The sequence below is a fragment of the Dendronephthya gigantea genome, unplaced genomic scaffold (assembly GCF_004324835.1).
Source record: "Dendronephthya gigantea isolate DGI-Jeju-01 unplaced genomic scaffold, DenGig_1.0 000001F, whole genome shotgun sequence".
NCBI lineage: Eukaryota > Metazoa > Cnidaria > Anthozoa > Malacalcyonacea > Nephtheidae > Dendronephthya > Dendronephthya gigantea.
Window position 1 is genome coordinate 6,581,872 of NW_021163011.1, and position 24,018 is coordinate 6,605,889.

The 24,018-nt window shown below is 36.1% G+C and overlaps 3 protein-coding genes across 3 annotated transcripts; 2 read left to right on the plus strand and 1 right to left on the minus strand.

The window, feature by feature from the left end:
- Nucleotides 1–247: 247 nt before the first annotated feature.
- On the minus strand, nucleotides 248–7,370 carry LOC114523864 (RIB43A-like with coiled-coils protein 2). The gene is made up of 6 exons (XM_028544912.1): nucleotides 7,188–7,370; nucleotides 1,851–1,932; nucleotides 1,293–1,575; nucleotides 747–1,155; nucleotides 482–648; nucleotides 248–353 (listed from the first exon to the last, which is right to left on the minus strand). Exons 1-6 carry the CDS (start codon nucleotides 7,302–7,304, stop codon nucleotides 272–274), a joined length of 1,140 nt encoding a protein of 379 aa, XP_028400713.1. The 5' UTR covers nucleotides 7,305–7,370; the 3' UTR covers nucleotides 248–271.
- A 1,418-nt stretch (nucleotides 7,371–8,788) lies between these two features.
- LOC114531167 (dnaJ homolog subfamily B member 1-like) lies at nucleotides 8,789–9,695 on the plus strand. The gene has a single exon (XM_028552823.1). The coding sequence runs from the start codon at nucleotides 9,006–9,008 to the stop codon at nucleotides 9,693–9,695; it is 690 nt and encodes a 229-aa protein (XP_028408624.1). The 5' UTR covers nucleotides 8,789–9,005.
- A 2,814-nt stretch (nucleotides 9,696–12,509) lies between these two features.
- LOC114528690 lies at nucleotides 12,510–23,432 on the plus strand. Its single transcript, XM_028550370.1, has 17 exons — nucleotides 12,510–12,652; nucleotides 15,242–15,407; nucleotides 15,662–15,756; nucleotides 16,036–16,451; nucleotides 16,666–17,119; nucleotides 17,464–17,708; nucleotides 17,873–18,037; nucleotides 18,521–18,800; nucleotides 19,560–19,831; nucleotides 20,061–20,500; nucleotides 20,773–20,941; nucleotides 21,102–21,288; nucleotides 21,405–21,440; nucleotides 21,661–21,733; nucleotides 21,880–21,929; nucleotides 22,037–22,297; nucleotides 22,828–23,432. The coding sequence occupies exons 1-17, from the start codon at nucleotides 12,586–12,588 to the stop codon at nucleotides 22,902–22,904; spliced, it is 3,453 nt and encodes a 1,150-aa protein (XP_028406171.1). The 5' UTR covers nucleotides 12,510–12,585; the 3' UTR covers nucleotides 22,905–23,432.
- Nucleotides 23,433–24,018: the final 586 nt, after the last annotated feature.

A 24,018-nucleotide genomic window follows, 5' to 3' on the forward strand; every position in this document is an offset into this window, starting at 1 on the left:
AAGATGATGTATTTTATTACGCCGAAGTGGTGAACTAATTGCTTTACAACTCTTTTGCAAGAGTAAAAGGTTGTTAAAAAAATGTAAGAGATCGATCACAAATGTGATATAATAAAGTCATATACACGTAAAGATAAAGAATTTGAAATATCAGACCATTGCATGCAATAACCTTTAGTATAATTACGAAGTTGTCATTAATTTTATGAGACAAATATTTACTATCATCATATGGAATACAACTCGGAATACAAGATTGCATGCATAACGTTCATCTGCTGCTTGTGTTAAACTGCATGAAGAAATCAGCTGTTGGTGGATTGGTATATACTTCTTTGTTGAGATGATTTTGGCTGAAAATGGAAACACAATTTGTAGAGTGAATAAACTAATTTCACATAAGAAAGCTGTTGAGTATATAGCTTATATAGTTAAGTTTGCAATGGTGTATAATATGTATATCTCGTAAATTTATACTCACTAGATTCTCTGTTCCGAAGCCAGTCGTGTATTCTCATCAATAAGTTGCTTGTTTAATTGTTTCTTCACGCGCCCTTGTTCTCGTTCGGCTAAAATTCCTGCTTTGGCTTGAGCAAGTTGTAATCTTTCCCATTCTTCTTGTCTCCGTTTTTCTTCCTCCTCGAGACGCTGAATTAAAACAACAAAAAACACAAAAAAATTATTACACACAGATGTCGATTTCATGATTTTCTACATTTGTACGAAAAAACTACATATTTACAAACCTGTTTCTCTAACATCTGATCATGCTGTGTTTTTCTTATTTCATTCACTTGAGCAGGACTCATTCCCTTCCATCGATCAGGAATAACACGATGTGGACCAAACGCACTCTGAGCAACATCGGGATTCTCCGTCAGAATATCTCCAAAGATGTGATTTGACATTTCTGTGAAATTATCATCTTGCTCTTGAGTTTTAATCAACTCATTCTTTGCCTTCGTTTCCCTGGCCAACGCGGCATTGTATTTTGCAGTTGCCAGATTGATTGCTTCTCTGCACTGCCGTTCGGATTCAGCAAGTTCAACAGCTCTCTGATCCAACTCTCTTGCTTTCAAATCATAAAGTCTGTTAGCTTGTGAATTATTTGCCTCCTCTTGACTTCTTTCGTTCATTTGCTGTTTGCACCATTCCCTGACAATAAGGATTTAACATGAAAATTTTCTACTATAAACCAAATTAAGACTATCCATAATAGTAATACGAAGTTTCACTCGATGACGTTTATTTTAGTGGAGTATATACATTCTGCGTATATATAGTAGACTAACCTCACTTGTTCTTGCTGTAATTGCTTCCTTTCCTTACTGTTAAGGTCCTCTCCAGAGAATTTCTGCAAACTAGAAATACCTAATCTAGGATCATCATCTGATATACGAGCTGGTTTGTCATTCTTCAGTTGATCTGGGTCATTTAAATCAAATTCGCGCGTATCCTCCTTTCTTTGAAATGTTTTTCTGTAATCGTTCAAAGACTTATTCAGCTCTCGTATATCGTTCTCTTGCCTCTTCTCTAATAGCACGCATATCTTGTCATTCCGATTTGTCTGATTTGCTGTAAAATAAATTGTTTCGTGTGACGTCAAAGCTTTTCGTCAAACAGAAATCGAGACAGTTGTCGCAGCGAGGCGGTTGCGCGGATCACTTTATGTGCTGGCTTGGTAGCAATTTGCGCAATTTTATATCATAGCCTTGTAAGTGTCGTGAACAAGTCATTTTCGCCGATTTGAAATAGTCTGGATGTAAATTTGTGTTAAAAAAAACCTACTCAGGCTTTTCTTTACTCACTGATTAAAAAGCACTTTCGGTAAAATACGTTACCAAACATACCAAATGCTTCTTCGCGTTGCCTCTCCGTCTCCTCCCTTTCCTTTCGTTCAGCAGCTTGATTTTTTAAGCCATCTAAATCAACCTATATAACGCAAAATATGTACATAAATAATAATTTGCCCATTCTTCTGGATATTGGATAAGTAAAATGTTTGTGCGCGACACTGATTAGAAAGCCACGCACAGTCATATTCGTTTCAGTTACTAGGAGTTTTTCATTTTATTACCAAGACAAATCGACCACCTTCAGACTCCCCTGCCCTCCCCCAATCATCCAGGATTTGACCCCCTGGTTTACTATAAAATGAGTATTATACGTATTACCGTATTATTTTAAATAAATAAAAAGGCATCTATAACTATTTTTTCCTTATGTTGTTATAAATAGTTTTGATCAGAGGGCAAATATTGCCAATAATGCGATGTATTTTGGCCTGGGGAGGAGGTTGAACGCCGCAGAACGTTTGCAATCACTCTGGGCCAATAATTAGCATTACAACTGTCCAATCAGGGTCCCGGATACAAACAATGAATAGAGAGCTTTAGATTTGACTACGGCTCCCGCTACGGCTACGAGATTCGTCATTTGCGCGCCAATCACGCCACGGTCAGCTATCGCTAGTAGGGTTTGCGCGAAAACTTTGTAGCCGTCGCCTCGTCTAGTACGACATTTTTTAAAAACTTGGTAGTCTCGACTACGTGGTGAAGCCGTGAAGGAATTTTAAAAGGTAAGGCGTTATAGCTAAGTGGCTATATCTCTTATTATTATGCAGAATATTTTCTTATGAACCGGAAGTGGAAGGGCCCCCTGTCGGTAAAGTCTGAGTACAACTTTGTTTACATTTTGTTTATAAAATTTTCGTCAAGATGTGTCCACTTCTTCGTGTCTACGTTTATGGTTGTGCTGTTTTTCTTGATATAAATCTTCAACCGAATCGACGGCTTCAACTAATGTCAAAATTTCTTAATATTTTAAAAGCAAAATGCTACGAAGACCGTGTTCATATATCAAGCGTTTATTTTTATAAAATACAGTTTGAATTTTTTTATTAAATCAAACCATTTTTATTGTATTGTTTGTATACTTATTTACCATTTAAACAGACATATATTTTATACATAAATTTAACTTATTGTCTTTTTAGATGGAAAGCGAAAACACAAATGAGACGGGGAAAAAGGGTGTCTTTGTTTGGCGCGAATACCATGACAGATATTTGTTGGGGGAAGTGCTAACTTTTGAGCCATACAAGTATCGTTTCGGCTCGAAGGAAAGGGGATCTGCGTGGACTTCAATTGCCGAACATTTGGAAGAATTTGGCATGAAGGTCAGCCAAAGATCGGTGAGGGAGCGGTTTAGTCGGATGATGGATGCATTTAAGAAGAAGCGGTTGAGAAGAGAGCTAGTGGTGTGGATGTTGACTATACAGAGAAGGACAAAGCATTGCTAGATATCATGGAGAGGATGGAAGAGTGTGAAGCAGAAAGTGAGCAAGAAAAACAGAAGGAATTGCGGGAAAAGGAAACAGCTGAAGAGATGAGGAAGCGTGCGGTCGAGAGGTTTGGTGAGACGAGGAAGAGGTTGAATAGTGAGAATGTAGATGGGGAGATGCCAAATGGAAAACGGAAAAGGAGTGGGGAAATGATAGAAGTGCTAAAGGAGTCTATAAAGGCAACCAAAGAAAGAGAGGAAGCTGAAAGAGAAATGCGAGAAAGGGATATGAGTCTAAAAGAGCAGCAGTTAGCAATGCAACAGCAGTTCCAGCAAAGTCTGTTGGAACAACAGCAGCAGTTTCAAGTGCAACAACAAGCCATGACTATGGCAATTGTCAATGCAATGACTGAATTGGTAAAAACCATTAAAAAGTAAATTTTCCTTTTATTTAACATTTGCATGGCAACAACTTTTTATATTACAACCAGAATATTTATATGTTAATAATATGTACAGTGTAAATATCAATTTATGAATAGGAAATTATTATTTAATACCAATTTTTACACACTTGATAACAAAATTATTCATATCCCGAACACAAATTTGAGGTTTTGCACTTTTTAAAAAGGAATAAATGAGTTGGGAAATTTTGGGCTTTCCTCAATGCCACAAATCAAAATCAAGCTCTTAAATAAGATATTTTTGCTTCACACCCTATAAGTATAAAAGCAATGATTGACAAGGACATGAATATTTTTGTTGTCAAGTGCAGTTATATTATTTACATATTGTTTTAAAAATAATTTAAATATTTTTCAAATGTACAAATGTTAATTAATTGTAATTATTCCACATCAAAATTGTTTGTTTGAAAATATTCCTGAAGAGTCGGTGGGGCAAGACCAAAAAAATATGTAGTCGTGGAACCATGTAAACATGTAAGGGCATTTCTCAGCAAGGCACACACTACATAAATCTTTCCAACATGACTTAAACCAATCTTCAGATTATGTTTGAAATTCAGGAGTGCGAAGTAAGATGTAATATCCCCAAAAACCCATTCGACAGCAACCCGAACAGAACTCATAGACCTATTAAATTCCTGCTCCTCATTACCTAAATTGCCATGTCGGTATGGTGACTGAAGGTGTCTTCTCAGAGGGTATGCAGGATCACCGTATATGCATAATGGTTCACCTGTTTCTGTGTTGCAGTGTTCCTCAAGTGACTGCAACAAGCCAGACATCCTTAGCATGGCTGCATCATGCCTTTTCCCTTCTACATAAACAAAATGTCCAGTGGTAACATAGAGAACTTAATTAAAGGGGGTTAATCCATCCCCATATTAATTTAAACAAGTGCCACAGTGGTTACATGAAAGCTGATTGAAGAAGCTCTTCATGAGCCTGTAACCCTGGTATTTATATAAAATATATAGTCCTGCAAAGTATATACACAAATGTATATACACACATGTTTGTTTACCTAATTATAATTTGTTATACTGCAAAACAGAAACATATACCCACCTACTGGCCCGTAAAGGTTAGCAATAAGTCCATTTGGAGCAACTACGGATTGAAATTTAATTGCATGGACTCGTTTGTGGCCGTTATAAACGTGTCGCTGGTGCTGACAAGGGCGAGCGATTGCTCTGACGGTGCCATCAACGAAACCCCAACAGTTGGGTAATGCTGCTCCGTGCTGATGAATAGCATCTGCGAATTCTTCCAGACATTGAGGTGCAAGCCACGGCTGATTCAATGTTCTCAACAAATATCCGTGTGTTTGGTAGATAAAATCAACAACCTCAGACGTTATTAGACTTAACTCTGGTACTGATCTTCCAAACCGATGTACAATATCACCAAATCTACATGGGTATGCAAAACGTCGCAATAGGATGCATAAACTTTCAATTCCAGAAGCCACCGTGCCATTAGAGCAGCGAAATTGTTCGGGAATCATCAATGCTTCGGCTAAGGCGTCCAATTCTGATTTGTTAACTCTGAACTCGGCTAGGCACTCGTCGTCATTCATTTGCTGTAGCTGGACATTGATGTTATCGTATTGCCAGTACGGAAATTCCGGCGAGGTTCGCTTGGTTGCTTCGTGTATGACAAGAAATTCTTGTGCGGATATATACTTTTGCGTAAATAAAAATGCAGCTGCTTCTAAAAGCGTTTTATTGCAATACATGTCGATGTTGTTAAAATGGATCCAACTAAAAATACGACTACCAGCACAAAAAAATCACGAATGCAGTACTCGTACTCGTAGTTGCAGCCATCTTAACAACTACGCGCTTGACAACGACTACGGCTACGAAGTTTATAGCACCCAGTCTTTTCGCAGTCGTTCACGTAGCGGTAGCGGGAGTCGTAGTCAAATCTAAAGCTCTCTAATTTCTGACTTACAACGGCAACGTGCTAAATATTTTCAACATGGCTGGCTGGCGAAGTTGAAAAATTTCAATCATTTGACCTTTAAAATTATTTTTCGGACGAAAATGACGGTATATCGGTAGATTCATCGGGAAAAAACAAGCCAATATCCGATCGGATTTCATACTTTCTTTCGGAAACAAAGAAAAGTCAATCTATTACGGTGCATAGAACACCTGGCAGCCGACATTGGCATGGAAAGTAAAATTATGAATGAAAATGATTTCAAGAAATAATAGTTGAAGTCTTCTGTGTATATGATGAACTGGGTAAAGTTGGCGAATTCTACAATGGAGTGGTCAGTGGTGAGAGAAAACTATGAGCCAGAAAGCCTAATTAAATAATGGTAAAGTGCAAAAATGAAATCGAATTTTAGTGGTATTTTTGGTGTTTTTCATTTGTACAGTTTCCCCATTAGTATTAAGAGTGTGAGTTCTTATAGCTTATATGTGTGGTTTTAAGTAATGTTGATCGATCATTCCACTTGACATTGAAAATACTTTAAAAGAAAATCCAAATATGTCATAAATGTCATACCACTGGTCAGTGGTCAATTTGGTCACATAAATATTGTACTGTAAATACACCAAGCAATGTTAAGCCTATAGAAGAACAGGCGTATACATGGGTATTTGACATTTTCATTGTTTTGGGTGTCAATATGTCCCACTATGGACCAAATTGTGGTAGCATTAATACACTTCATTAATGCATTGTTGTGACTTTTACCAAGCCCACAGAAATAATTTTTCAAATCTTTTTCACATGAGATTTCACATGACGTAAGAGTGAGTCTGAGTGTTTAACTCCCTCTGAAAAGGCCTTTCAATAGACTACTATAACAACTTCAGAAACACTATTTTTTATTTATTTAATAATTTACCCCCTTGTTAATGATGGTATCTGTCCATAGCTCAGCCAGGGGAGTTTAGGTATTGAACATAATAGCCCAATGCTATCGAACTATATATCAAACAACTGGTGCCAAAAAGGGTGTACCTGCACAAATTAAACTGGTATTCTCACAATATGTTGAGATTTCTACTTTATATGCGTTGCTGTATGATTTATCCAGATTCAAGTTATGAAGATAGACTGATAGCAATATTTAATCAATCAACTAAGCTGAGTAAGATGCATAGTGAAGATGATGGTTCAAAGTAGATAAACTATAATAACAGTAGATTTATCTTTTATGGGTATTTCTACGATGAGATTACTATTATAAACATAAAATGATATAATAATTAGTTGCATATTTTTTAACTCGATACAATTCAAATCTATGCCAAAATGTAGAATGCAAAATACTTCTCAATCTCGAGTATTTCTCAACGATACTATTCAAAAGGAATTCCACATTACAAGACACAAATTTACAAACAAATGTTAATAATTTCTTTTCTATTAAAAAGAAGCTCTCGTTTATCCTTTTGTAAATCCTTACGGCCTTACCCCAATTGTGCGAACACGGGCATTAAATATTCGGCTTTGTCGTTGAAGTTCAGCATTTCGCCTTCTTTGAATTGCAGCAGTTTCTTTCATATCCACAGGTAAATCAAGTTTATACATTTTGAGAATTTTAAACTTAAAACTTGGACAATAATCGAAGTAGTGAAACCATTAGTCGTTGCTATGAAAATGTTTTAACTAGTTGTCATGGTTACTTGGATAACGTGTAAAATACACTGAGCTATATAATAATTCTGAATTATAGTATAGCATAGCTCAGTGGGAAAAGGGTAAAATAAAGCCCTGGTCAAACGAGAATGATAGTTGATGAGAGTTGATGAGAGTGCAACTCTCGCTTGCGTTTGACCACGAACTCTCATACACTCTCGTGCACTCTCATCAACTCTCATCGACTTTGAACTGGTTCAAATTTGGATGAGAGTTGGGGCACGTTCGATCGGTCATGAGAGTTGGGGCACGTTCGATCGGTCATGAGAGTTGATGAGAGTTGCAAAACCGCCAGCGGTTTGCATTTTTTTTTGCAAAAAAAAAAATTTTCTGAAAACAACGGGCAGAAACAAAAAAATAGCAAAACGAAGTGGAGTGATGACGAAATTAATGCGCGCGCCGTAATCAACTCTCGTTCTCAACTCTCATCAACTCTCATTCTCGTTTGACCGTCGCATCCAGAGTTTGGAAAACTCTCGTGCGAACTCTCGCTTCTCAACTCTCATCAACTATCATTCTCGTTTGACCAGGGCTTAAGGAAAATGATAAATCGTTCCCAGTCTCCAGTATCGGATTATCTCGTACCTCCAGATTGTCGTACCTCGCACAAAAAGTACAATAGAATGTATCACGTGTGACGTGCATGTTGCAACCAACGCGATTTTTTCAAAAATATGCCAGGATTATACTGCCCTTCATAACTACGTATACGTCAGCGGGGCAGAAGTACATTCGTGCGCGAAACATGGAGAGTACAAGTCCGATTTAAAGAACATCCAGTAACTAACTGACTAGACAAACAGTCTTTTTTAAGTGACTGAATACCTTGCGATGAATATTATATTAAGAATAACTAGTGTGAGCGCATCGGAAGGAAAACGGAGATTGAAGCTAGCAAATTGTTTCATTGAGATACAAGGCTAATTTAGTATTAGTTCAAAATAGTTCCTTGCATTAATACTAAATTATAATCTCTTGCATACCACAATCGCGGAGCTATCTGATTAAAATTAATTTTGGTGGTTGGTTCGATCATTCGAGACCGCGTTATTTTGAATATTCTATAGGTTCCATTACTTCCATAGGTTCCATGAAGAGAAAAAAGTATAAAAATATGTTAGACGAGTTTTGAATGAACAATTCGCATAGAAAGCCCTAAGAACCTATTCATCCATTTAATAATAGCATTATCGTCAAGCTCTAAACGCTTTGATTAAGACTATAAATATAGACCTAGCTTCTAAGTATTTTTTCCTCATTGTTCGGATGAGATTATACTAACGTAATATAAATCGTGTTATTTACAGCAGCTTAATCAAACAACTTCCCTTTCGAATTTTCTAGATTTCCGTTTGAATTTGCCACAAGAAGTTGGCTTTTCCCTGCTGTCTGACAATAGTTTCAACATCTTCCAAATATGGAAAGTTATACCTTATACGGAAAGTTTCTCGATATTTCTATTGACACAAAATCGTACCCACATAAAGAAATTTATGTAAGTTTCAGCATTAAACCGAGAGAAGCAGTCACACTGATAGCAACAGTGTAAATATTTATATCTGTATAGATTAGTTTGGAATATACCTCTAAATTATGGCTATTGACTATTATAAGGTGCTTAATATTTCACGGCAAGCATCTGTCGAAGAAATCAAGAAGACGTATCGTAAATTGGCATTGAAATATCATCCTGATAGAAACAGCCATCCTGGAGCAGCAATTAAATTTAACGAAATAACCGAAGCATACCTTGTGCTAAGCAATGAGTTCAGAAGACAAGAGTTTGATCGTTCCGCAATGAATTATAGTACAGCCTTTTCCTTTTCATCGAACATCGACAACGATATGGCTAAAAATATATTCACTGAAGTTTTTGCCAAGGCCTGTCATAGAAAGACCGACCTTATTGATGATCTTATAGACTTGAGAATGAAGGTTGGAAAGCGAAAAGCTAGCACCGAAGATTCAGCCTCTAAATCAGCGTTGCCGCTCAAGCGTCAAAGAATAAAAGATCCTCCCATTTATAAAAACATGCACCTTACTTTGGAAGAAATTAAATCGGGATGTACAAAAAAAATGAAAATTACTAAATTAGTGCTAAACCATGATCAAATTACATCAAGAAAAGTAGAAAAGATTTTAGAAATTGATGTAAAACCTGGGTCGAAAGAGGGAACCACGATTACGTTTCCAGAAGAAGGAGACGAGAGAAAAGGAGTGATACCAGCAGATATTGTGTTCATCCTAAAAGATCGCCGCACGAGTTTTACCAGCGAGATTTAGACAATAATCTCATATATACAATCAAGATAAATTTACGCCAGGCTTTAATAGGAGATACGACCTATGAAATACCTACTTTATCGGGGGGAAGAAAGCTTCATTTCTGTTCTGGGGGAAGAGTTATCAAACCAAAGTTCACCAAAACGTTTCAAGGAGAAGGATTACCACGTCCTGAACACGGTGGAGTTGGCGACCTCTTTTTAACATTTGATATCACCTTTCCAGATAGATTTAATTCTGAAGAGAAAGATGTTTTAAAAACAGTTTTATCCTAACTCCGCGCTGGGTAAATGTACCTTGTCTGTATAGTGTTTGAATTTTGATGACATTTTATAACGAACGTGACACATCCCATTGTTTAACTTATAGAGCTGATAACCCCAGTATACTCTTATTTATATTAATTAACTATTCTCATATACACTAGCTGTCTGAAAATAATTGGTATATACTGGGTGTATATAAAAAAACGAAACCACTAAATCTTCACGATAACAAAGGTCGAACATTCATGAATATTTAAGCGTTGCGTTTTTTTTAGTTTCACCCAGTACATGAGTAATGGAGGGAAGATTGTTGAACGGTTAAAATTGTTTCCGGTTTCATTCAACTGAGAACTAAATTGTGAATTTGAGTCAGCGATGATGATCAGTCGGAATGACAAAGCCAATATAAGTTCATATTTGACCGCACCTGTTGCTGCATTTCTGCATTTTAACAACCGAATAACTTGTTTGTATGTTTGTCACTCAGTCTCCGCCCAATTTTGAACTAGAAGTCTAGAACACCGCTAAGTGAATATTGGAATGACTGATATTCCAGCGTTTCTATTATGCATTATATTGATAAAATTCTTTGATTTTGTATTAATAATTTCAACTGATAATACTTGTTAGACCTAAACTATACGGTTTCTTTTCATCAGTATACAAATCCGAACCAAAAATTCGATTACCTGATGTCGATGTTTTAAATTCACGTTGTTATTTTGATTTATGTGTTATAACAACAGCTAAAGCTTGGTCAAAATACTGAGTGGATACCATAGTATAATTTTCGTTTTCGGTTGAGTAAATATACTATACTTGCCGGAAATGCTTTTTCAATGATGAGTTTCGATACAATGTCAATAGCGTGATTTTGATTAATATCGATTCATTATACTCAACGCTATAACTCTGAAGTTACAACTAGGTTTTTACAGTTGTTCAAACAGATTTTTTTCTAGAACATTTCATAACATCTGCAAGATGTTATTTGCCAACGCAACCACATTATTAAATTAGGACACAATGAGAGATGAACCCTCAAAAAGGTATGCATGCGAATTTTCCGGAAACTCGCACTCTGGAGACTGATAGTTTGCCCAGCACCGTACGTATGTGGTATGTATAGCAATCCTTAAGAAATAGAAAACATTTTCCGTGTTTCTATGTATACAGCCTAGAACACGCGTTGGAGTTTGGGAGAACGAGAAATAATTAGTCCAGTGTGCGCATGCAAACTATACGTTGGCCTATACAATGCCAATGACCGACACAAAAGTCACAAAACTGTTTTCTACTTCGGACCACAGTTTAACCGAATCGATTTTCTGAGTTAACTAGGATTTAAATTGCAGACAAACAGTGTGGAATTTGCATGGTATACCTACGAAACAAAATGAAGGACCATGCAGTGCCATAGAATTTACTAACTGTACTTTGTACTTTGAGGAAATAAAAAATAAACACCAAAAGACCAAGTGGTTTTAGTCTTATTATTATCTTTAGTACTTTTTATGAGTATATGAAAAGTCGCACATTCACTTTATAAATACCCGGATAAGATTGGGTACCGCGGTTTATCCGTGCGCGCCAATAAATTCAGTGACTAGGGAGATTTAGCATGAATACGTTAACGTCGAAGACGACGCGTAAATGGCGTGGCATGTCCATATTTGGGCGCATCACGCCATTTATTCGCCATTTTCATGTCAAAACGTTCTCGTGCTAAATCGCCCTAGTGTAATGAAAACGAGGCGGTTCATAATGAATATACCGCATGCATTTGTTTTGTAGTATATTACTTTCTTTATAGTTGTTGTTTGCCGTGTTAACACGCGACTCGGTACAACAAAATAAGTTTTATAGAACATCTTGGCCCAGTTTTCATCCAATGACTTGTAATGTTATATTAATATACATTCACAACACACCTTGTCCTTGGCAATATATTACAAGTGTGTAAATAATTAATACAGTCCAACTATATAGCGTAACTTTGTTCACACTATAGACAAGTAAATCTTTTCTGAGGAAGCAATGAAGTATGCAGTCGGTCAGTATAAATGCGGTTGGTTAGTGAAAAAATTTCCCTGAAAAAGAATAGTTAGCATCAATTTCTGCATGCGCCGTATTTTTTGACGATCTTTTACTTATAAATAATGGCTTTTCGCACCAGTTTCTGTAGCCTTACGATGAAACTGACAAAATCTATATAGCTAGTGAAGCCTGAAGGACGATCTAAAAATACATCTATATAAGGTTCATATATCTAGATACAGATATGCATGTTCCTAACTATATGAACTATTCAGTGCAATTTCCATGCTTCGCGGATTCTCAAAATGTTTGGTAGTATAAATCATTAGTTTTACGGATTATTAGTTTTTTCTTGCCAGCGTGAACCATTTAAGACCTGCCATTTACCGCTACTTCATGTTGACAGTGAATTATGAATTCCAATTTTTGACCAATCATATGGTCGGTGCTGTTCAATTAATGCCTATAATTACAGCAGGTGGAAAATGTTTTATTCCAATCGTTTTTTTGCTTTACAAGAGCAATATACATTCTGAGCTAGTGTTAAACTTTTGGAATTCATCCGCCTTGTGCCTCTTGTTTCTAACATGACAAGTCACATTGGTTTGCTGCTGATTTCGTTAATTCTTGTATCTAAAGGAATTGACTTTGCCTGTAAGTAAAATCATAAATTTAGTGCGGCAACGAAAACCTTCGTTGGTTGCCATGGCGCATTTTGTGTAGACACGTTCTACTTTTGCCATCCTTTGATGTTTTACTCCCGACTCGATTTCTTTTTCTGTAATATATTCTGATTATCAAAAAACTAAAACGAATTGAAACGTTTCTCCGGAGTCCGCATCGGAGAACTAAAATATATGCTATATATTTAGAAAATTTTGCAATGCCCGAGCGACGTCCGACTGAGCTGATATCTCGGACTCATCGTAAAAATTATTACGTATAGCAAAAAGTCAAACTTATATATTTATCTATAAATATGTTCATGTCAAATGAAATGATACCTACTTGAATATAAATGTTCAAGATATGAATTCTCACTTTATGATTATTATCACGTACTGAGAATATAGTACTACTCATATATATATACATATAGCTACTAGCAGATGTCGTATATAAATATTAGGTTTTCGGTTAAGCAGCATTTTAGCCAGCGCTCTCCGATATATAGGATTGATAAAGTTTTTGCACTTTGCGTATTCGAACATAAATTAAATGTTGATGTATGGTGTTTCGGGAGAATGAAGCTAAAACATTTATATGATTATTAAGACCAAAACCGGCAACACGGCGAAAACACAACTTGGCCTTGGCCTCGCGTCCTCCGACAGGCCGGGAATCGAACCATATATATGCCTCTACGATATCTCGGAGCAGTTCTTTTACCACTATAAGTAAACGGAACGTTACTTTGTTGGATTGTGAAAATTCGATCACGTCATTTGTATTCAAATAGTTCCTCGATATTTAGTGCGCAGCTGTAAATACACGATTGAAAGGTGCCATCTTAAAACAACTTCACATTTTGGATGTATAACAACTGCATGAACTGAGCAAAAACAATTCTAGAAGAAAATTCAACTAATCAGAGTGACATCCGTTTTAACGTCACACCTTAATTATTAGGTTTTTCTCCGTCCCGCTACCCTTCCTCGATTAAGTTATGTTTCTTTTCGCTTCACTTTAAGCGGCCGAGATGAGAAATCATTTTCGGATATTCAAAATTTCTGAATTTCACTTATCAAGCAACAACCTTCCCCCCCCAACTTTCGACGCGCACAGGAGTACAACATGTTGAAAATTATATGTTGGAAGAGTTTGGATGTGACCTGAAATTGTCCGTTTCGGTTTTCGGTTCAAACGAGAGTACGGCCTGCGCGAGATAACCGGGGCTTTTGCTATACAATAACTTAACAATGTGTGGCATTGAAGACGTAGTATATGTAATCGTATATAATGTAAACTTAGTTAATAGAGTGCTGTTTGAAAAGAACGGTTGGAAAGCAAATAATTTATAGAGTGCTATTGAAAAGAAGGGTTGGAAAGCAAAGAAAAACATTCTTGTGACAAAGTTAATTGATGAGATATTTTAACGTGAGGGATTTTATTGTTGTTTTTCAATTTGCCTCGCGTCAGTCGCGAGGTTAATGCAGGAAGAAATATATATATATACCCATGCATGCATGCATATACTCATGCAGTGGCACAGGTGGGAAACGTGACGTGCCAACTTTTTATAATGCAAAGCGAACGGCATGCAATTATCTCGCTGCCAGACATAGGAGTCTTTTAGCACATCATGTCAACATCATAAATATTTTATTTCCTCGACAAATTAGTTCTCATGATTGACGTATAAACCAGAATTATTACAGAGAAGATATAGCTATAGAGATTACAAAATGTATATTTTAAATGATCGTAAACTGTAGGCTATGAACAAAGAAAGAAGTGGGTCAATTTTTAGTTTCAGTAAATAAACTATAACATAGCGTGGTGCCATTTTTCACAAACCTTTTTATATTGAGTTTTAAGTTGAGTTTTCATAGTTCATACTTGTTTATCTTGAGTTTTAAGTTGTACTCGACAGTCCAGCCTCCAAAAAAGTTTATCTCGCTACTCCTTCTCGGCTCCTCCACACTAGTACTTGTATTTCGATACATGAAAACATTACTACTAAATTGGATACAGCAGTCGTTGCATGCAGCAAGTAAATTTGTGGCTGTTAATTAATTAACAAACTGTTGACAAAGTCATCAGAGTTTTCGTCAGATTCCTGATGTAGCCCTAATCGCACTCAGTGCACTAGCAGGTACGGGATCAATCGATAGTTATTGATTTTTCTCAACTTTTCCAATGTTCCTTGCTTGGATTTAAACTCATCTTTTTCACTTGGTATTAGGACCATTAACCCTCTAGTAAATAGTAATTATTGCTCACCGGGTGTGGTGCAACAAAATTGTAATTGATTTATTTCAGCAATACCACCTTAGTCTAAATGCTTATCACGCTTTATATTGTTCACTGGTCATTGGTCAAAGCATTGCACCGTTTCCGCAAGTTGTGAATCCTATCTCAGGCCCAATAATTGATTACTTTTCTGAGTTTTCTCAATTATTCCTTGTTTGAATCAGTATTATTTTGCAGTGTTCTGTGATACTCAGCATTATTACATTTCTTGTCGTCCCATGCAATATCCGTATATCTTATACTGAAAATCAAATTGTTCTTTTTGTACAGCTTGCAAAGTATGTAAATTTGAACGTAAGTACAAATGTGGCATAGAGGATTGTAACTGTCGTTATGCCAGTCAAAATGAAGTCGGAGGGGGCCTCTATGGACGGCTCATGGCTTTCATTTCACCGGCAGATAAAGTTTGCGATAAGTGCGATATGTATTGCAACGAGTAAGTATATTGAATTTGATATTGGTATGTATTTTCTTTGCCTTCATTTCAACTGCATACTGCATTTTAGTAGTCTAATTATTAATGCGAATTTTGGTGAATTCAGTTATATATGATTACCGCTCATCTTTGTATTTCATGTTTTAACGGTGTAAGGCAAGCCAGCCCACCAAATACCAAATCAAACAATTTTCTATAATTTTACTTCTCCAAATGAAATCGTGCGTGAATTAGACTCTTAAATATGCTTTCAGGATAAAACACATCAACTGTCAACATGGTGCTTGTGATCAACAAAAGGGATGTATTTGTCGTGATTGCTGGAGCGGTGAAACATGCTCTAAATACCGTAAGTTAATTTAATTCTTTTTCTAATTTCTATATACTATATATAAAGTCATTATAGACATGCATGCCATTTACAACTTTGCCTTTGGTATCTACCACAACATTTCTGAAAGCAACTTAATTCAATTTCCCGGTTACGGTAATAAATATACCCAGCCAAGTTCAAGGAAAACGTGCATTGTCTTCACGTCGCACTCGATTGCATAAAAATGCATGCATGACTTGTTCAAAGGCGAAAAAATTTCGGTTATCAAAATTAATGCTGATTTATCTTTCGTAGGAAACCGTCAACCAGAATTCAAAGAGAGATATTATGATTCTGAAATAAAGGAAAATGCAAATGTTGGTGATGAAATCCTCAAAGTTTCGGCATTTGATGCAGATTTGGAGACATGTGTTGATAAAAAGAATTGTCCTTGTGGTCGAATCAAGTATTCTATCAGCATGGGAAATGAAGATGGTTTGTTCAATATCAACGCAGATACTGGAGTTATAAGTTTGGCTAAGAAGCTATCTGATCAGTATCATTCTCAAATTACTCTCTCCATTCTGGCTGAAAATGAAGCAGATCTTAACACCGTTGAAGACAACCAGATTGATAAACCTTCGGCTATTGTTGGTATAACTGTGACAACTGACGATGATGCTGTGAGAGTACGCCGATCACTTCATCACCGAACACGCAGAAGTGTAACGGTAAGTTCCCCAAAATTTATTGTTTTCTCTGGGCGCCAGAAGCCATGTGAGTGTATGTTCGCCAACTTGGTTCTGTGCGTATTACTGCATCGGGTCCATGGTGTAATTTTTACCGCCGGGTTTTTCTGCGAAATGACTTGAGCCAGTCTAAAGGAAAATCCCATGTATTGCATAGTCTCTTAGAGTTTAATCAACTAAATAATTCTACTTTTAGACATACGACAAGCTCGAGATAACGTTTGAAGCTGAGACGAATAACACATTCTTTCCTGCTGGATGTACAATGAATTATCGCCTTTTACTGACTCAAAATTCGAGTGCCACTCCAGAAGCACTGAACTCAATAACAGTGCAATTTACTTCTGAGAACCTTAATCTCTCTGACACGTATTCAGTAAAAATTTCTGATGTTGTTAAAAGCACTAACACAATGATCTGGTCCGAGGGTAAAGTACAGTTTAGTATTTCAGATCCTCTGCCATCTGATGGAAAAATGGAAATTAAATTCAGCGCAACTGTTCGGGAAGCTTTGGAGCCTTTGGCGCTGCTCCAAGTTGCTTTCACTATGAATGCAACAGCGTCAGGGGCAGTAACGTATGGTCCAAAGAATTCCCGCGAACTCTACACAACGTATCCCATAATCAAGCTAGCACGTACCAAACAAGGAGGTAAAACTATTTATTTTCTTGCCGTTTTTTCATATCTCATGCAACTTTTAGTAATAACTTCATCGAAAGGACTTAAATGCCTGTCATCATAAATTATTTTTGATATAATTATGCATGTTAACTGACGTCACAACATGCACGTCTGTTGTGACATCATCGTAAATTTTTTACCAAAACAACCGCTATTTTGACACAAAACCATTATTATAATTATACGCCCTGTGAAGTATCAAGATATAACTCAGTACCTTTCAACATTAACCATGCATGCAATTTATAATCCAAACTACATTACATTTATCTATTGGTACGAGTGTTGACCAAATTTTTCTAAATATTTTTAGTGGTCCGAGCTGAAACAACTTTGGATTACAATGTAAACATAACTTTGCCTTACTTCAATTTTACATTTGTTTTTGAAATTACGACAATCGTGAATGATTTCCGTTTCTTGAGTATTGAGAATGTTAAGATTAATGGCATCAGTAGCTCTGTACAAGCAGAACATCAATCTCCATCACCGATGATGTACACTGCAGTAGAGGATAACATCACAAGTCGAGCTGTTTTGGATTTTGGGAAAATCAAGGTAAGCATCTGTAAGCTGATACATGCGTAAGTGGATAAAAACGAGCTTGTTTGAAAAAATGAGTATATATAGGTACCATGATCATTTCATCTTAAAACATTCCCTCGTTTCGAAGTAGCTCTTAAAAAACTGGTAAGACTTTTTGCTATATCTTTATCTTGCAGGTATTGAACATGAATCAAAGTGTCAACACGATCAAACTTTCATTCTCGGTCAGAATATACGATCATCATTTACTTGAAAACTCGTCAATACATTGGGTTGGTGTGGGCGCACATTCAGGAGAAGAAATGCTCTGGGTGGGACAAGATGCCCTCACGTTCTTAAAGGTACAACTATACTAGCTACTTTATGACTATAGGTGGAGGAATATGAATATTTCCCCCTCCCCCACTTATTGATGCTGGCGACGCCAATGGGAGGACTCACTCGAAATAACGTGGAACTGAAACTCGCCCTACGGGCTCCTTTCCCCATTGATTATTTCTCGTTCTCCCAAACTCCCACGCGTGTTTCTATAACTGTATAGAAACACGGAAAATGTTTTCTATTTCTTTTATAATATACCTCAATAAAATTTTTTTGTATAAATATTATAATTCGATTCAATTACAAATTCTCATTACATCAGCACGCGCGTACTATAAATGTTATATTATAAAATACTTTATTCTGTTTTGCAATAAATTAAAGGAGTCCACATATAAAGTGCACATTGCTATTGCTAATTGCATTTTAATGATACTTCAATCTTCAACTGAGAAAAGCAGTTGTATATGTGATGAAACATCCTTGTTTCTTTTCTATTTTAGAGTGAACCATACTTATACGCTAAAATCAAAGCGATGAATAACACAAATCCCACCCGTTATTATATTGACGACCAACTTGATTTTTCTTGGAGCGTCCAGCATTCGGAAAATGGCTCATATGAAAATGCACAAAATGTAAAAATTTTGTTTTGTTTTTCTCCATCCCTTGATTTTGTGGCTATCACTGGCCTGACGAGTTTTAATGCCGCAACGACGTCTGTTGAAGCAGGAACTCAAAAAAAAATTCGGAAGTACACGTTATCTGGTGCATTTTCACTAGGTTAGTATCTAAATGTCTTTGTTATATATCCGGTGTCAAAATGATTTTTTCCATATATGGTATGTTTTTCTTACCAACCCAAATTTGAGAAAAACAAAGGAGTATAGCACCTCTTTGTATATTACCAAATATCAATCTTGTTTCTGAACGATTTTAATTTTAAAAATTGTTTGATAAAAGTTTTAGTTTCGATCATGTACGAGGTAATTTGATTGGTTAGTCATTCTAGTCAAGGCTAGTTCCCAGGGCGTTTCCCTTTTTGTCATTTGGGAGGGCGGGAAGTCAACGCTAAATGTTATACACTTAATGTATGCTCCCGAAGGAAATAGTGAATTTTGTTTTCCCAAGAGCCTGAATGTTTGAAACATTGAGACTCGAGGGAAAACCAAACTCACTATTTCCCGAGGTAGTGTACATTAAGTGTTTTGTTATATATGAACAAAAATATACATGTTACACAACAATTTCATGTAAAAAAACACTTCACTTTGTTATGACAAGAAGCGGGCAACAATTTTTCGCTTGTTTCCCTGGCGGGGAACATTGCATTTATTCAAAGTCACGTGACTACGAATGAACCAATCACATTTAAAATACACAGCACCTGTATAACAATACTGTTTGTGACTGTCTCATACATGCAAGTCCCACATTAAAAATTATTGCTGATAACGTCAGTAATCTAAATGAAGAAGGTCACCTCAAAAATTAATTACAATATTTTCTATAAAATGAAATTACAACTTTTTGTATCTGCAGGAACAAGTTTTAACGGTATAATCATAGCGAAAGTCAATAACACTGTTACACCATTGGCTAATTTAAATGTTGAGATTCGAATCGAGTATCAGACAAGCGGGGGTGTAGATCGTCCGGTCAGAACTTACAAACCTAGTCCAGGCTACATCGCTGGTGTGCCATCGTTTAATTTATCATCAAACGCGCCTGACAGACTCGTAAACATTGGACAGCCTGTGGATATTACTGTCACCATTTTACTCAATAAGATGGTATTAAAAGGAAAATTCTATGTGAGTACAGCGCGCATCTCATTCATCAATTACCTATACAGCAATTTACTGTACAATTTACTGTTTTTAAAATACAGCAAATACTTAGAAGCAATTTAGTAATTTTATTAGAAAAACCATCTGTAATTTTAGGTAATTTAGTCGTTCTAGTATTTAGACTATAAACTGTCTTGACTGGTGGATTTAGAACATAATACGTGATGTTAAATGATTTCTTTTTAAATTTTAGGTTATTCTTCCTGTTGCAAACAGTTCAGCCATCATGCGTTTTGTACCTGACGAGTCATTTAAAACTAAATCAGTTGGCACAAACATTCAGGTGGCTCCGGCTTTTTCTAATTCCGAACCAACCTTCAATTCCACTTCCAGAAACACAACATACTATGACAGAGGAGAGATCGATCTTGGACAGATTTCAAATAAGGCTGTTGACGAAAATGCGCTCTCTTCCAACGAGGATAATACAGTGACTCTAAAATTCAAAGTTGTTTTGGAGGAAAATGAACACGTTAAAAATCGATCTAATTATAAGATTGGTGTTGGAGTAAAGGGAAGCGAGCAGATGATTTGGATCAGTCAAATGACATTCATCACAAACATTGCTCTGGGTCGTCAACCAAGTTTGCTTATCCAATCATACACTAATGCTAGTGGCAGTCTGGTTCAAGGGTAATGGATTTATGTTTTTTAACCACAGCAATTGATATTTTGAAAAATCGTCTGCATGCACTTAGACCAAAAATTCTTTCATACTCTATACTGTAAAATTTAAAATTTGTTTTGACAGTTAACTGTGCTCTTTTTATTGCTATCTGCATGATGAATCTGGATTGCTATTTGAGCTGCAAATTTCGCCGTGTTGCGCAGTCATTTTACCATATAAAAGCTCAATTTGCTTACCTATAATATAGTAATAATAAATCTGTCATTTTCATTGTTAGTTCCGTTGTGGAATACAACTTCACAATTTCCTATAAAGACAACTCAGACGCACATGCGTATCAAATTCAAGTAATATGGATGTTACCAGTTTATACAAAGTATCTCCAGGTCCACGAAAACAAACATCAGTTGAAAATCATCAAGTCAGGAAACAATGTCGTGTTTTCGGTAAGTTTTTTTCTCGAACTTAAAATCAATCTTAATTTTATAAGGGATAACAACAAATATATAGAGTTTAATACAACTTGGTTTTTAAATCGTTGTTTGATGAGCAATGCAATCATACACGAATACTATGTAGAAATTTTAAATCATGCATATTTTCTAGTTGAGCAAGTTAGAATTTGGAGAACGTCCAACTGTATCTTTTTCTGTATCATTGGATTCTGAAAAAACATTGAAGAAAAGTGGTACGAATTATGCTGTGACACCAGTTTCTCTCACGTATCAGAACAACAAGGGGAAAAGTTATTATGAGCCCCTGGTGCCAATGTCTGTTCAATTTAAAGTTCCAGGTAATTTTTCTATTATAAAGATTTATTATACGGCCAAAATATTAAAATGTTTCCAGCGAAGGATGGCCTAGTTCATGATGTTCCAACTCTAAACAGTGTACGTTTTATGTTTACAGAGCAGCCTATTCAAACCCCTGCAAACGCGGTTACTGGTAAGATAACAATACTGAATCTCAAGCGATATAGTGCATTTCCTCTGAACTCTCATCAATTCAGATACCTCATTTTCTACTGTTTTTAGTGGATTTGGAGCATGAAAACCGTAGTGTTCTTAAGCTTGACTTTAGATACTTGGTTCCACAAAACATGCATCCGCCATATAAATTATTATTCAACTTGGTATTCATCTAAAATGTGTTTGAATTTTTTTAGAATTTTACCGACGAGGTTTTTTAGTTGATAACTCAAGTTCAGCTGTTTACATTTGCTCGGTCTCGTCACAAAGGTATAAACGTTCATTTTACAATTATATATTTCGAAAAATAATTCGAAAATATCTGATCTTAAGATAACTTAGGAAGTTTCATGTCTTATACTGATTTGGCCCACAACACTCTTAGATTGGTACTATTATTTTTTTGTTCCTTTTAGAAACAGACCAAGCTGCTTTTGGACAGGTGATAAGGGTGGAACCTGGCGAGGTATTGTGTGTCCTTTATCATTCCAACAATATTTGTTGGCTTGCTGTAATGACTCAGAAGAAATGACCGACAAAGAGATGTGTAATACGTTAACTTGTTAATTTTAGCTGTGGATGTGCAGGTCATCAGTATCATTGGTATTGATCACGCCAATAAAATGGTGTATGGTGTTGGTAACAACATGATTAGTTACATGAAGTATATACCAAACAAGGGCAAATGGTATTCAATATCGCATGACCAGTGGGAACAATCGAAGAGCACACTATCCGACTGTGCAGTTGTTGAAATTAAAGATAGTGATAATGATGAAAGTGAACCTGCAACTGATAAACAGAAAATTATTGGAAATGGTGAAAAATGGGGAGGTACGAAAAATGTGTTTGTATACATATGTGTTGAAATATAAGAATAGAACTCTGGCGTAAAAAAGGCTAGAAAAAGGGAAAAATGCTTGAATTTCGTTCGAGTCTCTTGGCTCTTGATTGCAGCCGTTTTAGATTGTTTGTAAAGAGAAATCTCCAACATAAAGCGTAGCCATAGGATAACTACTTGGAGCTGCAGTATTCACCTTATAATTCTCTGTGCCTGTGGTAAGATTAAAAATTTGTTCTGGTTCCACGTTTTGCCGACTCGCTGACGAATCTGGGGAAAAATTGTGCCGTCTAACCTGGCCATAATTAGATTGCTTGCATGCGATAGTAACTCCTAGCATACAAAAGCATTACATGACATGCAACATAAAACCACTGGAACAACATGCATGCACAAAGCATGCATGCATATGTGAAAAGCTGAAAGAGCCTTCATGCCTATAATAAAGTTTATATTAATTGATATGTGAATGGGCATCACATACGTTTACTATTTCATACAGCTTTACGTTTATTATTTTCAGCAACCAAAACAGGCGTTTACCATTTGCCTAAAAGTTCTGGATGGAAACTAAAAGCATTGTGGAATAGCTGCCACTAACGGTTTGCTCGTCCTTGGCAACAGTTTCAGAGTTTTCATAATTTCATTTTATTATAGTCTTGTAGATGTAATACCGCATTCAAGTTGCCACTTTTGTGGTGTATATAATAATATCACACCATTTACTAGAATAGAATTTGCGCATTGATTTTTAATGTAATAATTATTATATATATAATGAATTTCTATACTTTGCACCATTCCTGGATTTGATTGTGAACCGTTTATCTACACCGATGTTCACTAACGACTGGCTATAGTTATTCGTCATTTGATTGATGCATGGTATTATGGAGTATGGACCAACGATGTATAGATATACTTTGAGTATAAATGCAATGTGTTCATGCAATGTGTAATAATGTATAAATTTGTAAGTATGTTCAAAGAATATATCTCATATTCGCATTGGTGGATAGAAGAGGGTAGAAATATTGTCATATACCTTTATAGACCTATATCATAAGCACTTGATTCATTTGCATGGACTGTACGCTTGTTTTATTGATCCAAGATTAAATTTTTTACACTGGTATTTGGTTTTTGCTTCTAGTTTCGTTGCTTGTAGTTTGCAACTGTGATGAGGCTTCATGATACTTTTAGGCAAGAGCGGTGCAGACATGCAAACTGAATTTCCAAATGTGAACTAACCATGCAGTTCTTTTGATGATCTCATAAAACAACATTCCACTGTCACGTCAACTGTTACATGTGCTGTATATAGCCTAAAGAGACGTTCACATGCAACTTCGTACCCAGGATTGCAGCGAACTAAAACAACGCAAGTAAAATATTTCACTTCCACATTTGTGATCTTTTTTTGATCATAATGTTAAATAACTTCATGCAGTTTTCATATGAATTAACCGAATTTCTCATATTCTGCTGATAAACTTTGTGGTAGGGGTAATTCAAGGTCTACCGGCATTGTCCAAAATAGGCAGAAAAATGGATAAAATTGTGTCAAAATGTCTTCTCAGAGAATGCTAAAAATTCGATTTCAGCCGGATAACCTAAATTTCATACATTTTCCCGCAGATTATCATATGCCCAAAATGCACAAAGTATATATATATATAGGCTACATAGCTCATGCCACACGGAAGCAGCAAGA

What these genes read in the sequence shown, in the direction of transcription:
- LOC114523864 (XM_028544912.1), bottom strand. Translation starts at nt 7,304, where the DNA reads ATGTATAAACTTGATTTACCTGTGGATATGAAAGAAACTGCTGCAATT. An exon ending in CCCGTGTTCGCACAATTGGG is followed by an intron (nt 1,933 to 7,187) that starts GTAAGGCCGTAA and finishes TGCGTTATATAG; the next exon opens with GTTGATTTAGATGGCTTAAA. An exon ending in GCTTCGGAACAGAGAATCTA is followed by an intron (nt 354 to 481) that starts GTGAGTATAAAT and finishes TTCCATTTTCAG; the next exon opens with CCAAAATCATCTCAACAAAG.
- LOC114531167 (XM_028552823.1), top strand. Translation starts at nt 9,006, where the DNA reads ATGGCTATTGACTATTATAAGGTGCTTAATATTTCACGGCAAGCATCT.
- LOC114528690 (XM_028550370.1), top strand. Translation starts at nt 12,586, where the DNA reads ATGACAAGTCACATTGGTTTGCTGCTGATTTCGTTAATTCTTGTATCT. An exon ending in AGCACGTACCAAACAAGGAG is followed by an intron (nt 17,120 to 17,463) that starts GTAAAACTATTT and finishes AAATATTTTTAG; the next exon opens with TGGTCCGAGCTGAAACAACT. An exon ending in ATGCCCTCACGTTCTTAAAG is followed by an intron (nt 18,038 to 18,520) that starts GTACAACTATAC and finishes TTTCTATTTTAG; the next exon opens with AGTGAACCATACTTATACGC.